The sequence below is a fragment of the Pipistrellus kuhlii genome, unplaced genomic scaffold (assembly GCF_014108245.1).
Source record: "Pipistrellus kuhlii isolate mPipKuh1 unplaced genomic scaffold, mPipKuh1.p scaffold_m20_p_6, whole genome shotgun sequence".
In the NCBI taxonomy this organism is placed as follows: Eukaryota; Metazoa; Chordata; class Mammalia; order Chiroptera; family Vespertilionidae; genus Pipistrellus; species Pipistrellus kuhlii.
In genome coordinates, this window is record NW_023425562.1 from 54,586,832 (window position 1) to 54,601,840 (window position 15,009).

Here is a 15,009-nt window from a genome sequence, read left to right on the forward strand (position 1 = left end):
AAACTGGAAGCTTCTGAGGGCAATGACCATGTCTGGGTTTGCCCATGGTGGAATCCCTAAAATAGGGCCAAGTAAATATTTGTGAAATCAATGGTTCTGAAACAGAAGTGGTTCGGAAACAAGAGTCCTTCCAGATATGACTGTCTGTCTTGGATATGACCTCCCCAACACTTCCAGTGGCAGGGTTACCCTCTGAGGGCCAGTCATAGCCAACAAGCTGCCAATTTAGAAGCCTCCCTCAACTCAGCCTTTCCCGGTCTAGGCCCATCTGGCAGGGCTCAGTGGTCGGCCTGGTCCAGCTCTCTTTGAGCCCCACGGTGGAGGAGGCCCAGTCTGGGACCCAGAGCCCAGGGAGGACTGCTGAGCCCTTTTCCTCCTTTGGTAAATGTCCCCCCTTCCTTCCCAGGGCTTGTGTGTGTGTTTCTGAACCAGAAGGTGTTTACACAAAACATCCTGGCTTTGGCAACAAATTCACCCTCAATGAGAAATCCTTAATGAGTCTCCTTTTCTCCACACCAGGCAGCTGCGGGGAACACTAGCTCTGCCTCTGGCAGGTTAAGGCAGCCAAAGGCCAGGCCAAGAGGAGGTGCCACTGAGACTTGTGGGGCCACAGATTCAGGGTCCAGAGACAGCTGTGAACACCAGAGAGCTTCTAGACCCACCTTTGTTCCTGACTTTCTGCCTGAGAAGGCATCACCCTCTCCCAGCCTCAGTCTGCAGCTGTGAAATGGGGTAGGAATAACCCACCCAGACAAAGGTTGTGAAGTTCAAGTGAGGGAAGGGGTGTGAAAGCATTTGGCCACAGGGGCCAAAAGGAGGGAATAAAAGGCTGGACTCAGGCAGGAGGTCAGAATTCTAATGTCAGGCCTGCTGTTGACTTTTTAAAGTCATGGCTGCTCTCTGAGCCTGGGTTTCCAGCTTTACAATGAGGGGTTGGGCATGATCTCTAGGGAACCCTCTGGTTGCAAAGGGCAGCCACTCTCTGCCCTTTGACCTGCCTCTTCTCAGAGGTCCCGCTGGATCCTACAAACCACACTGATTAGCGTTTCAGCACTTACAGAACTTCATGGTTTTCCGGCCATTTCCTTGGGTCTAAGTCAGTTGTCGGCAAACTGGCTCCCGAGCCACATACGGCTGTTTGGCCCCTTGAGTTTTTAGCAAAGGCCAGCTTAAGAGTACTCTAATTAAGTTAATAACAATGTACCTATCTATATAGTTTAAGTTTAAAAAATTTGGCTCTCGACAGAAATTCCAATTGTTGTACTGTTGATATTTGGGGTTGCAGACCGGCGACCGCTGGTCTAGGTCAACTACTCCGGACATTGGTCCCAACAACAGGGCTCAGCAAACACTGGTCAAACTGAGTTGAAAATGATTCCTGCCTCTTCTGATCCTGCAGAGAGACCATGAGAAATATTTTTATTCACTCCCACTTCATAAATTACAAACTTAAGGTCTCAGAGGTTAAATAAAAGTCACACTGCTACGTGGGCTTCCTTAAAGTCCCTTAAACAGGGAAGTAATAATTTATATTTCTCCAGCCCTATCTCTACCAGCTACATAGTATGTAATTATTTTATATCAATTGTCGGATTTTCCCATTAGGATGAAATTTCATGAGGGCAGAGACTCTGTTTTGTTCACTGCTGCATTCTCAGCTCCTAAAACTGCCTGCCTGAGAAATATATGAGGAGCCCTGGATGGCTTGGCTCCGTGGATGGAGTGTCTTAGGTTCCATTCCAGTCAACTGCACGTACCTTGGTTGCAGGCTCCATCCCACGCCCAAGCGTGAGGGAAGCAATCAATCGATGTTTCTCTCTGTGTGTGTGTGTGTCTTCCACTTTCTAAAAATCAATGGAAAAAATACCCTCCGGTGAGGATTAACAACAAACTAACAAAACATATGAAGAGAGGAAGGCAGAGGTTGAGGAGCCCTGAGGCCTGTGCTCTCTGGGCCTACAGGGGGCGCTCCCGGCCCGGAAAGGCAGGCCCTGACCTCGGTGCCGTGGAGCGCGTGCGCGAGCGCGCCGCCGCGCCTCTTCTAATTGAGCATGCGCGCCGGAAGCCCGGCCCGAGCGGCGCGTGCGCAGAAGGAGCCGCCGCGGAGCCCGAGCGGGCCTGGATGCGGAGTGGGGTCGGAGAAGCGGGCGTCATGCTGTCCCCCGAGGCGGAGCGGGTGCTGCGGTACCTGGTGGAGGTGGAGGAGCTCGCCGAGGCGGTGCTGGCGGACAAGCGGCAGGTAGGAGGCGCGTCCGCCGCGCAGGGCCCGGGCCCAGCTGTTGGGCCTGGAGGCGATCGCCCCAGGGAAGTGCGGGGTCCGGAACAGGCTCCGGCGGCGCTGGCAGAGTTCACCCGGACTGAGTTTACGCGGTCTGACGGCGCTGGCGACAAACGGGGCAGATTGAGGCGATGTGGGCACAGCGCCGCGCCTCACCCATTTATAGACCTACGTGTTAGGGGAGCGTCCGCTCTGTGCTAGCCGTCCTCTCTCCATCCTTCCTGTGCTCTTCCGTTCCCGACCCATCACCCCTTGGGCAGTTTACCTGATCCCCTTTTCCAAAGGGCAGTTCTGGGCATCGTCCCAGTCAAGGCCTTGGAGGGGAGAAGAGGAACTGGAAAGAGGTCTGGGTGTCTGTGATGGCGCAGGGGTGGGGCCGTGGGAGGAACGTGGACCCCGGGCTTGTGGGGCCTTGTAGACCTAACGGGGAGCTCGGGCCTGGTTCTCATGGGAGTGCCAGGTGGTTGAAGGGAGTTGGGGAGGGTGGGGAGGATGGGAGCAAAGGGTGACGTACTTGGATTAAGGTTTTTAAAGGATCCCTCTGGCTTCTCTGTGGAGCACGGTAAGTATAGGAAGGCAAGGGGCCATTGGTCCAGGGTGGTGGTGATGGAGACAGCAGATGGGGCCGTAATATATTTTGGAGATGGGCATGTTTTTTGTTGTTGTTGTTGTTGTTTTTAGAGTTGTATATTTATTTTGACAAATTTCGGACAGTGGCAGTAAAGATTTTGTTCCACTAAAATCAATACAACCTCATTACTTTTCAATTGGTAGAAGTCAAGTTTTTTTTTTTTTTAAGAAAATGGCATAATAAAAGCTAGCGATGGACGGGTCTTGATGTGGCCTCCTCTTTACAACCTTTGTTGTAAGGGCTTCCAGTTTGGGAGAATGTCAGGATAGCTTCTACTTAACCCACTGCCATCGGGTTAGTAGGTCTTGATGATGGTTAGTAGTGCACAGGGGCCAGGGAGTAGGAGGAGACAAGAATGATTCGTGACTCCCCATCTCCAGTTAGATGACTGATTGGTGGTTGGGTTGGGTATTTACCGAGAAGGGGAAGACTTAATCACTGCATCAGTGAGCTGAGTGATGATAATAGCAGTTTGTGAGTACTCACCTGGTGTCAGGCACTGCTGATAATCCATCTTGTTCCTGACTCAGTAACCGTGAGGAAGGTGAGATCGCAGTTACTAGCGTGCAGCAGGATTCAAACCTAGGTGTTCTGGCTCCAGAGCCAGTGTTCTGACGCGGTATATGGTACCCCCTCCTCACTTCTTTAGCAGCTGTGGTGTTGTTAGCACCATTTCAGTGCCCTACCCCTTCTGTTCCAGTCTCATGTGGTTGGGTTTCTCACGATACCAGCTCAGAATCAGCTGGGGGAGCTTGCCCAGGGAGAGGTTTCCACTCTCCAGGGATTCTGAAATGCTAACACTTGAGAACTAGCTCTCGAGTGGATAATAAAGAATAATCTGTTTAGTCAGCATTTTCCCAGCATCTTCTCTGGGGATAAAACATCTGCACTACGCACGGTCTGTAAAGGGACCTGGAAGCTGAGCGGGGGAAGAAGTATTGTACATTCACACACCGGTCTATCTTAGGAGGACTCTGGGAGCACCCAGGAACGATGCCTTGTTGTCTCCGTTAGGTTTTAATAGAAAGGTGGGTCTGTTGGGAGCTGACAAGCTGGGGCAAGAAGTAGCTGACCTCTCTCCTACCTCTTTGCTTTTCAGATTGTGGACCTGGACACCAAAAGGAATCAGAACCGAGAGGGCCTGAGGGCCCTACAGAAAGATCTCAGCCTCTCTGGTAAGTCAAGACTTCCTCACTACAGCCCCGGAAGCCTGTTCAGTCTGCTTAGAAGGCTTTGCCTTGTCCCTAACAGACCAGGCAGGAGGCCACAGGGTGTGACACCCCCATGGAGATGGGGCAGGAAATGTCACAGGTCTCACACAGACTGTGGCTCAGGGTTTCAGCTGCTCAACTCCATGACAGGCCGTTAGGTGCTGGCTTATCAATGTTGGCACTGGGAAAGTACAGGGAGGGGGTATAACAACAGTACAAATGAGCAGAACAACATAAACACGTAATTGGAAATTGTGAGAAAGCTGAAGATGGGATTGGGCGTGTGAGAGGTGTAGGAGGATGGGATGGGGGCTCTGAGAGGCCAAGTGTTTGTGACAGAATAAGCAAGGAGGAAGGGCGTGATGAAGCTGGAAAGATGGACAGAGGCCAGGCCATAATGAGTCAAGTAGTTTGAATTTTGTTTAAAATGCATTGGAAGGTCTAAAACCTTCCTGTTGCTTTTCATCTGACCAGAGTAAAATCCAGAGTCCCGCAAGATCCCCTTTCACTCTTATCTGGGGATAATCCAGACCCCCTTTCACCCTTCCACCATCATCTCTGTTCCCCCTCACTGACCCCATCCTTACCGGCCTCCTTGCTATTTCTAATGCCCTAAGCACATCACTGATTTTTTGCTGCAGGGCTCACCCCTCACTTCCTTCAAGTCTCTGTCCACATGTCACATAATCAGTGAGGCCTCTCAGACCACCAGGTGTCACAAGTCTCCCTACGCTGGCTTCCCCAGCCCCCATACCTGCTTTGTCTCTTCAGTGCTTAGACCCGCCCGGCCTGACAAGTGATACCTTTGCCTGTTTATTCCCTTTCCTCCACTATAACTAAGCTCCATGAGGCAGGACCTTTGTCTTGGTCTGCTGTGTCTTCAGCGTCTAAAACAGTGCCTCGTGGATAGCAGGTGCTCAGAATATTTGTTGAAGGAATTACCATTTTCCATTTCAGAAGATGTGATGGTTTGCTTTGGGAACATGTTTATCAAGATGCCTCACTCTCAGACGAAGGAAATGATTGAGAAAGGTAAGGCCTCCTGGGCATGAGTCAGGGAACAGCTGCCTCCCCCTGGGGTGGGGTGCATCTCCTTAGCACTTTTTTTTTTTTTTTTTGAAGTTGAGAGAAAACCGTGTGTGTGTCTAGCATAATGCTTATCTGTGGAACAAGTTGGATCACAAATAACAGAAAATTCAACAAATTGAGGTTTAAAATTTTTGGTTGTTTTTCTCATGTAAGAAATTATCTGGAGTCAGCCATCTAGGACTGGCATTGTTGTTCAGCAGTGTCGCCTTAGCATATTCTCACGGTGGTTGTGTCATCATTGCATGTCCACGTGCCAGGCTGATGGAAAGGCGAAGGGCTTTCTCCTTATATGGCAGGGGTGGGGAACGTCTGGCCCGGGGCCGTCTAAGGCTCGGGGAATCATTTGGTCTGGCCCTGCCAAGGCATTAGGGGTGAGTTAAATGTTTGATCAAACATACCAGGCTAATGTTTAAGCTGATAATTTTGTTATAGTGCAAGAATGATATAAATATCCAAATGGCCCTTGGCAGAAAAAAGGTTTCCCACCCCTGATTATGGCCTTGCCTTCTGTTTTGGAAATTAGGCTGTCCTCCTGAGGCCTTCTGCTGACATCTCTATGGCTAGAACTAAGTTATATAGAAACAGGGAGCTTGGCATAGTGAGCTTTTATTTTAACATCCCTGACAAAAGAGACTGTGTTGAAATGGGCGCTTGGGGTGAGTGAACCTTAGAGTCGGCAACTAAATAGATGTTTCTCAAATATGCATGACCACCATTTCCAAAGCTCTTTGGAGATGCATCATAAAGGTAAAAAGTCAGGTTGCAAATGCATCCTTGGCTGGAAAAGGGCAGGTAACACACATTTTCTCTTCTACCCTTGAAAATGTATAGGCAAGAGGACCAGCAAGGCTGCCTCCATCCCTGAAGACAGGGTGCCTCTATCCCTGTTGAAATAAAAATTCTAGCAAAGGATTAGCTTGGAATAGAAGTTTCTGGTTGTCCTATTGAAAAACACACTAACATGTTTATAAAATCAAGTTGTCATTGCACTAGGGTGGTAGCCTGGAGGATGCTTTCAGAGGGGGTCGCTTGCCTGGGTTCAGGATCTGATCTTCAGCTGTCTCGGCCCATAAATGTGGTCATGTGAACTGTACCTAGAAGGGTTCTGGGACATCATTATAATTCTCAGTGATTGACACAGGCAAAACAAGCTTGTAAGAGTAGGGTTACTCATTTACATTGAGCAACCCATTTTATTTTTACTGATTTTTTTTTTTTTTTTTTTTTTTTTTTTTTTTTTAGAGAGAGAGGAAGGGAGAGGGAATAGAATGATAGAAACATTGATGAGAGAGAAACATCTATTGGCTGCTTCCTGCATGACGCCCACCAGGGATTGAGCCCACAACCCTGGAATCTAAGGAATTGAACCAGTGGCCTCTTGGTTCCTGGGTTGACTCCCACCCACTGAGCTACACCAGTCGGGCGAGCAACCCATTTTAAAAGATTGAGTAGAACCATTCCCCAGACCAGAGGCCCCACTGGATCAAGGGCTTCTCGTCAGAAAGAATGAAAGCTTGTGGGGAAGACAAACTAGCTCAGATGTTCCTGTGAGCAGGTGAGAACGGAGCAGGTGGAGAGGATTGAGTGACAGGTGTAACCTCTGAAATTGAGCTTTGTAGCTTCCACTTCTCACAGGCAGTTTGCTTTCAGGAGCAGTCTGTTAAGGAGAGAGAACCTCTCCTATCCACTGAGGCTAATTAGGTTAGGCTTGAGCATTCAGCTTGCCTATTGATTGTTAGGTTGTTTAGGTCGCATGTTATCACAGTCATGCTTTTCTAAAAACTACTTGGTGGACTTGAGTTTATAAAATCCCTTAGCCACTCATTTTCCAGTCATCACAGGGTAAGTCTGCTGTAGGTTCTTAGTTTTATTTTTTCAGTTGAATTTTCTCTAATTTCACTGTGGAAGGGTGACCTAAAATCCTGATGTTGCCTCCCCTATGCACCAACTAGCCCAAGGTATTTGCGTAGTGAAAACAGGTCAGGAGATTGAGAGTCAGGGGACTGGTCTGCTCAGCCCCATCCTGGGCTCACTCAGTGGTTGTGGGCAGGTCACGTTGCTTCTCTAGCCTTTGGTTCCTGCCTCAATTAGTTCCTGAAGTCCCCTTTTCCTTCCTCAATGCTAAGAGTCCTTGCTCTCAAAGGGGCTAGGGAGAGGCTGGCATCCCCAACTCCTTTTTAGTCACTGTGTCTGTAGCATAACCTCATCCTATTTGCCCACCTCGTTTTTCAGATCAGGATCATCTGGATAAAGAAATAGAGAAACTCCGGAAACAACTTAAAGTGAAGGTCAACCGCCTCTTTGAGGCCCAAGGTATGAGCTTAGGAAGTGGGGGATGGGGAAGAAACAAGGAAGGGACAAAACCATCAACAAGGACTTAGAGGGCAGGATTGGGAAGCCCCTCCCCGATGGGCAATGGCCTGGACAGCTTGTGAGTGGCAGTGAAGCTGTGGGCAGGGGGCAGTGTTGTCTCTAGCCTTCCCGAGATAGAATGGACAAGGAAGTTTGTGGGGTCTTCTATCACAAATTCTGTTCAGGTTCAGGAATGGCCTGAAGTATCTTACATTTTATGCTAGAGCAGTGGTTGGCAAACTCATTAGTCAGCAGAGCCAAATATCAACAGTACAACGATTGAAATTTCTTTGAGAGCCAAATTTTTTAAACTTAAACTTCTTCTAATGCCACTTCTTCAAAATAAACTCGCCCAGGCCGGGGTATTTTGTGGAAGAGCCACACTCAAGGGGCCAAAGAGCCGCAGTTTGCTGACCACGGTGCTAGGGCATGATGTGGAGACCAGGACAGCTCTGACTCAGAAGCTGAATTTCTAGGTAAACCTTACCACGTCAGATCTGCCATAGGTTTGGCAGAAATCTGGATGTTTCTGGCCAGCAGAGTCATAATTCTGCAGGATCTTGATGTGTCAGTAGTGGATGTCAATGTTCATTGTTCAGTATATTGTAGATTTGAGGCCCTTCCCTGTCAGACCTCAAAGACAGGAGTCTGACAGTATGAATGCAGTGTGAGCTCCTTTCCCAGGCCCGACTCTGGGGCCAGTAGGTTGGACAACAGGCGGCCTGAACGCACTGATGGATTGTCTTCTCCCTCTAGGCAAACCGGAGCTGAAGGGTTTTAACCTGACCCCCCTCAACCAGGATGAACTTAAAGCTCTCAAGATCATCTTGAAAGGATGAAATTCAAGAACCTAGATTAGGGGCCTAAAACCAGCATCCCCTGGGATCATGTAGGACCCAGAACTCTCCAAGGACAGGACCTGCCCTGCAAGGGCGCAGCATCAGCAACCTGGCCATGGCTCCTGTTTGCAGCCTCTTTATCTGTAGAGCTTGACGGCTCTATGAAAGCAGAGGGAACCTCAGCCTGCCAGTGCCTGTGGGCCTGACCGCTGGAGCTAATGGACACAAGACCCATTGACAGGCCTAGCAGCCACCAGTGGGTGGGTGGGGGCAGCGCCTGTGGGGGTTTGAGAATGACTGCAACAGACACTTCTCAACAGTGGCCTGCTGTTTAAACGGGCCCGGGCAGGGGAGAAGGGAGAGGGGAAGAGTGGGAGCTTCATTCCAGCATTCCTCTCGGAAAGCGAGACATTTTCAAGCAGCATGTGTAACAATTGGAATGAAGAGGAAGCTCACAGGTGGTTTCTGAATGAAGGACAGGATCCGGGTGCTTCGTGGTTCCCCACAACTCTCTGTGGAGCAGACGTACCATTCCCCCCACTCGCTCCATGTTGGCCCGTTTTCCTGCTTGCTCCCAGTGGAGCCCAGTAGGTGCTGCTTACAGCTGCTTGTTCGTCAGAGTCCTGCCCCAGAGATGGGGGAGGGAGCCTGCCCTTCACATGCTTCATGCATTCAGGATGCCCCTCCGCCACCTCCGGAAGCAGGGCCAGGGCCAGCGCTGCTCTCTGCGTTCCCTTATCAGTGGTCTCGGGTCCTAATGTGAATGTGTGTGCGGGCAACACGGTGTCTTTCTGTTGAGGCTTCAATAAAGGTTACCTAATGAATGGATAGCTGCTTCTGTTCTTTACCTCCTTGGTCCTTAACTGAAGGCGTACCACTCCCCTAGGATACCACCTATGAAGGGCAGTGGCTCCTCCTTGAAATGATAGCAGGCACACTGTCATGCCCCCTGCGGCCCTCAGCTGCTGCCGACAGTGTTATTGGAACACAGGCTGCTATGTCCAGATCCTATGCTTTCTTCAAGAGGAACTAGCAGTTTGCATTTTTAAGTTGAATTTTCTGTCTTTTAAATATTGCTAATTCAGAAAAATTTTTAAAACTTTGGTGTTGGCCAAATAAAATACCTTACATAAGTCAACTTTGGCTCAGAATTGTGACGTTGCATCCTTTTGAGGTGTTTTTTGTTTGGTTTTTGGGGTTTTTTTTAAGTAGAAATTTGTGTGTTCTTCACATACTGGTTCTAACAGTAGGGAGATGGAATTGGAAACTAAATATCCACAGTAGATTAAAAGAATTGATGGCTGCAGGCAGTGGGATGCTACACAGCTATAATCAAGAATAAGGAAGCTCTTTGAGCACTGATTTGGAACAAGCTCCAAGATTGAGAAAAGCAAGGGGGCAGGACAGGTGTCTGATAAGCTGGTGATTTGTATGCAATCACCAGTTATTTGGTTCCCTCAAAACAAACAGCATATTTGGGGTGGAAGGAAAGAACATGTTGCTGTTATATTGCATATTTTTAAATATAAATTTAAAAAGTAGGGAGTAGCAGCATTCACTTTGCTAGACATTATCTGATAGGACTGCCTTGCTCATAATTTCCCTCGAAACATTGCCCCTACCTATCCAGCGAAGTAGATTCAAGGACAGAAAGAACCAGTTGGATCCTACTGGAAAGGTAAACCCCATGCCTTGGGCTGTCTGGCTTTTCCTCAGTCACAGAGATGAAGGTAGGAGGCCCAGAATGGCTGGTTTCTGGCCTTTCCAGAGCTACCTGGTTCATTTCCTGGACTTCACAGTATTCACTTCCAAAAGCCCTTCCCATCCCTGGGCAGTCAGATTCTGTTCTTGTAGCTGGAAGAACTGTCCTGAAGCAGGAAGAGTGGTAGAGGGAGCTGTCTGGGACCCCCTAATGGGTCCCCCATGGAGCAGTTAGCCCACCAGCCCACTTGTAACTCCTGTTAAACTAAGAGGAGGTGTAGGAACGTGGGAATGCTATCTCCTTGCCTGCCAGCACAAGGTTTTCTAGTTTAAGAAACTCAGCTCCCAACCTCAAGTAGGAAAGCTCAGAGAGGACCTGCCACCTAGATGACTTAGGTAAGTGCCCCTTTGCAGGGACCCTTACTACGGAGCTCTGCCTTCCTGGCCCATGTCCATCTGAGAAACAGGGATGCTTTGGCCTGCTGGCTTTCCCCCAGGGGAGCTCCACAGGTTCCCCTGACATGCAAGGTCAGGTTATTGTAAGGAGATGTGCAGGGTTCAGTCCTCCAGACTCACAATAAACAATCTAATAACTGCTTGCTTGCCAACATAGCTTAAGACAAGTTCCCTAGCCCGTGAACCCTCTGCTCTTGGAGGACTCTCAACACTAACCTCCTGGGAGACATCAAAGGGTGACGCCAGGACACCGCTGCAGCCCACAGCATTCCCTGAGCCAAGCCTGCTGCCCAGTAACTGCGAGTAAGGCCTGTGCTCATTTATTAGATGTGATCTCTCTGGATAGTCGAATTTGCTGAGTTCTTACTCTTTGGGCCTATTAGCTAAGCCAATCTTTAGAGGTTAAAACCCATCCAGTCCAGAGGATTGGCTGTCTCCTGGTGCAAAGGTGCCCAGGGGTTGGTGGGGGAATCCAGGAGACCCGCCCAAGCAGCAGCAGCTGTGGCCCATCCAGAGGGAGGGAGGCGTGTGCTCTGAGGTGCTGCTGTGCTGGCCATGGAGTGGGGAGAGGACTGGATGACATGGCACCTTCCAGGGACGCTTGCCTCTCAGCGGCTGGGTATTAGCTGGAAGCTTTCTTCTGGCCTTGAAGGGAGCGGAACAGCTGCCTCAGCTGTTTTTTTCGATCATTGATGCAACCTGGAAGGGAAGTGGAGTGTTGGCTGGGAGGTCCTGTCCATAGGAAAAGGGGTTTGGGAGTGGAGTGACCTGTGCTTCTGCTACCTGTTGGGAGGAGGAGACAGCAGCCATGCAGTTATGGATGGCTTATGGTTTGCATCCTGAACTGCTGTGGCCCTCAAGCAGGTAATTTTCCTCTTCATGCATCAGTTTTCTCATCTGTAAACCAAATACTTGCTTTATGGGATGAGTGTAAGGATCATCAAAGGAAGGTAACATTGGGGACTTACCTCAGGGACTGCTTCAGGTGCTGAATGTGGATTGACTTGAGATCTCACCAGAATGATGTGTAGAAGAAAAAAACCGAGGTTCAGATGCCAAGTTATTTGCTCCAAATCACACACACAAAAAAATAGCAGGTCTGGGTTTTGAACCCAGGCTAATCTAGCTCCAGAAGTCAAGTTCCTAACCACTAGCCCACATTGCTTTCCTCTGGTTTTAGTCAGTGAAAATGCTTTAAAGCTAGCACAGTGCCTAGTACCTAGTAGTACCCTTTCCCAGCCCCATGTGTCATGCACAGTTGGCTAAGACAAATATTTCCATAGTAGCCCCTGCTCTCATGTGTGTCCAGGTAGTCCAGGCTGAGGCCAACATGAACTTTGGAGACACCTCCTCTCCTGGCACATTCATAATGTTACCACTTCCTGTTTGCTCTCAGAGTTGATCCTTGAAGCAATTCCATGGTCACTGAATCTTGTGCCAGGCACATTGATGGCACTCACAAATGCTGGCTGAATGATGAATCCACATGGCCACAACTACTGACCTGGAGGAGACAGCCATCTTTCTTAGCACCCAAAGCCCCATTCCTAACTCCTAGGTGCTCACTGATTGTCAAGGCTTCAAAGCTAAGAACCTTAGCTTTAACTGCAAGTGGCTCGTTCATAACTCCCAAATATTTGTGTCCAATGCAAATTTCTTCTTGGAGTTCTAGACTCATCTCTGAGTTATCTGCTGATCTTTTCACCAGGAGATCTCTCAACACATCCATAATGCATTTCATCAATACTCTTCCCACTCCCAGCCAGCTCCTCTGGTGTTCACGACCATATGCCCACACTCCACTGGATACTTGGGAGTTATCTAGAGACTCCTCAAGCAGTGGCTTTCAATCTAGGCTGTGCTTTAGTGTCATCCGGGAGATTTAAAAAATATCGATGTCCAGACCAACTGCATCTTTATCTCCAGCAGGCATTGGTCTTTTTTAAAGGTCCCTGGTGATTCCAATAGGCGGCCAAAGTGGAGAAGCCAAGATGTCCTGAATCTTTGCTACTCAAACAGGGCCCAGAAAACAGCAGCATCGACATCTGAGATGGATTGTTAGCAAGGAGAGCTGCAACAACCTCTCCCTTTCCTACATGCGCATCTGTCTGCAGGGTGACTGCTGTTCTTCCCACAAGAGGTGGAGTCTATTTCCTTGCCCTGTGAATGTGGGCTGGACTAGCTTTAACTAATGGGCTGTGGAGGAATGATACTTTGGGACTTAAAAGCCCAAGCCTGGGGGTCAAGAGGTTTCACTACATCTTCCTCTCCTTATTGGAACCCTGGGACTACCATGCGAAGAAGCCAGGCAACACTGCTGGAGGACAAATGACCACCTAGAAAGAGGCCCAGCTGACAATCATTATCAACCACCACACACGCAATGAAGCTATCCTAGGCCAGTGTTTCCCAACCTTCTCTCATGATGAGAATCACCTGGTGGAGTTGTTAAAACACAGATTCCCGGATCCCAACTAAGAAGTGCTAAACTAGAATTTTTGGGAACATATAGGTAAAATTGTATACTTAACTAGTGCTCTAAGACAGATTTTATATACAGAGCACTAAGTTAGGTATGCAATTTTACCTATATGTTCTCAAAAATTCTAGTTTAGCACTTCTTAGTTGGGATTCGGGAATCTGTGTTTTAACAACTCCACCAGGTGATTCTCATCATGAGAGAAGGTTGGGAAACACTGTCCTAGGCTACCAAATCTCAGCGCATTGCTGGGTGCTGGAGCCCTTAGTGACTGTAGGCGACACCTGGAGAATGAATAGCAAATAAGGCAGCTGTTTGAAGCTGTGAGGTTTGGGGAAGGTTTGTTACACAGTAACCGTTAACCAATAGAGAGCATCACCTGGGAACTTGTCAGATGTGCAGGATTTTAGGCCTCACTCCAGACCTAGTGAATCATATTCTTCATTTAAACAAGAGCTCCAGGTGGTTGTATCCACAGCTTGAAAGCATTATGTAGTCATCCTCCAAACACGCACTTTGGCAGACACTAGGGATCTGCTGTGGAAAAGCCATTCACAAACTTCCTCTCCTTTGCCTTCCTCTAGGCAAACTGCTGGACATCCCAGGCTTCCTTGCATCATGGGTGGCCATGAGAGCCAGCGCTGATGGATGTCAGCAGAGGTCCCGGGAGGGCATCCCTTTTGGAATAAACAATCAAAGCTTGAAGGAAAGGCTTTGGTCCTTGAGCCTGATGTTTCTTTCTGCCTGGGACCAGGACAGAGTTTCTGGAGTTGGAGCAGCCATCTTGCTACCTGAGCAACCTGAGGCAACAAGCACGAGCACCAAGGTAACCTACTACGCATGGCAAAGCAAAAAGAGGAAAGGGCATCAGGCTGCCATTGTGCCACCCTGCCCCACTAGCCCCAAGACTTCCTGTGGCTCAGGACAAAGCAGTCCCTCTCTGGCTAACCACTAGTTGGTTTTTTTGTTGCTTTTCGCCAAGCCCAATCCTAAATCATACCAAACCCGAAAAAAGTTTAAAACCTTTTCATAAAAAATAAAAAGATGCCACGAAGAGCATTTAAAAAGCAAATTACAAACTCAGTAAAATGTTTACAATAAGCTTCACAGAGAGGTGATATCTTTAACATATTTATAGCCAAGGCCTTTATACATTTAAAAAAGTGTAAACAACCCATTGAAAAATAGATTGAGTACGGACAGCTAACCAAAGAAGAAATGCAAATTAAAAATCTGAAACCTCACCAATAATCAGTGGAATGCACACGTTGCTAAAGTGTTATTGTTTGTTTGAATTCAGAGCTGGAAAATTCAATAATCATCCCGGAAAGCAATCTGGCTATAATAAGTCCATCCCTTTTACCCAGTAATTGTATTTCTAGAAATCTGTCCTAATGAAACAGCCAGATTTCTCAGTGAGCTTTCTGTGAAAGGATGTTCATCTTGCCATTGTTTATAAAAGCGAAAAATTGAAATCATGCCATGTGCTCTATTACAAGAAATTGGTTTAGCCAATTTGGCACCTAGTGAGCTAGACTATTTTGTAGCTGTATGGGAACTTTGTTTTTAACTGTGCTAAGGGTCAGGAGAGCCTAGCAGTCAAACATATTATTCAGGTTTTAGCGTCAGACAGATTGGAGTTCAGGTCCTGGCTCACCACTTAAAACCGAGACCTTAAGCAAGTTGTGTAACATCTGGAAATCATTTTCTTATCTATAAAATGATAATAAAAGCTGCCTAAAAATAAAATGAGATAACATATGTAAAATATTTAGTCTAGACCTGGCAAATAAATGTTTCCAAAAGATAGGCTCTTATTAATATTGTTGAACATGTGGAAAATGCTACATGGAAAAGTGGGACTGAAAACTCCAGGCCTATGCCAAATCTGTAAAAGAAAAAAATAGAATATATGCATTTTTTTAAAAACTGGAAGGAAACACACCAAATAGTTAAAGATGGTTGTGTCTGGA

General features: G+C 47.9%; 2 protein-coding genes across 3 annotated transcripts in view; one reads left to right on the forward strand and one right to left on the reverse strand.

Moving 5' to 3' along the window:
• Positions 1-2,066: 2,066 nt before the first annotated feature.
• Positions 2,067-9,228, forward strand: PDRG1 (p53 and DNA damage regulated 1). The gene is made up of 5 exons (XM_036418614.2): positions 2,067-2,239; positions 4,009-4,084; positions 5,078-5,152; positions 7,442-7,522; positions 8,318-9,228. The coding sequence occupies exons 1-5, from the start codon at positions 2,123-2,125 to the stop codon at positions 8,398-8,400; spliced, it is 432 nt and encodes a 143-aa protein (XP_036274507.1). The 5' UTR covers positions 2,067-2,122; the 3' UTR covers positions 8,401-9,228.
• Positions 9,229-10,180: 952 nt separating this feature from the next.
• The window catches only part of TTLL9 (tubulin tyrosine ligase like 9), a 34,975-nt gene continuing 30,146 nt past the window's right edge, over positions 10,181-15,009 (reverse strand). For both annotated transcript variants that reach the window (XM_036418613.2, XM_036418612.2), the window contains one exon: positions 10,181-11,256. In XM_036418613.2, the coding sequence (XP_036274506.1) occupies positions 11,180-11,256 (77 nt within the window). In that variant the 3' untranslated portion in view covers positions 10,181-11,179. The remainder of the gene's footprint in view (positions 11,257-15,009) is intronic.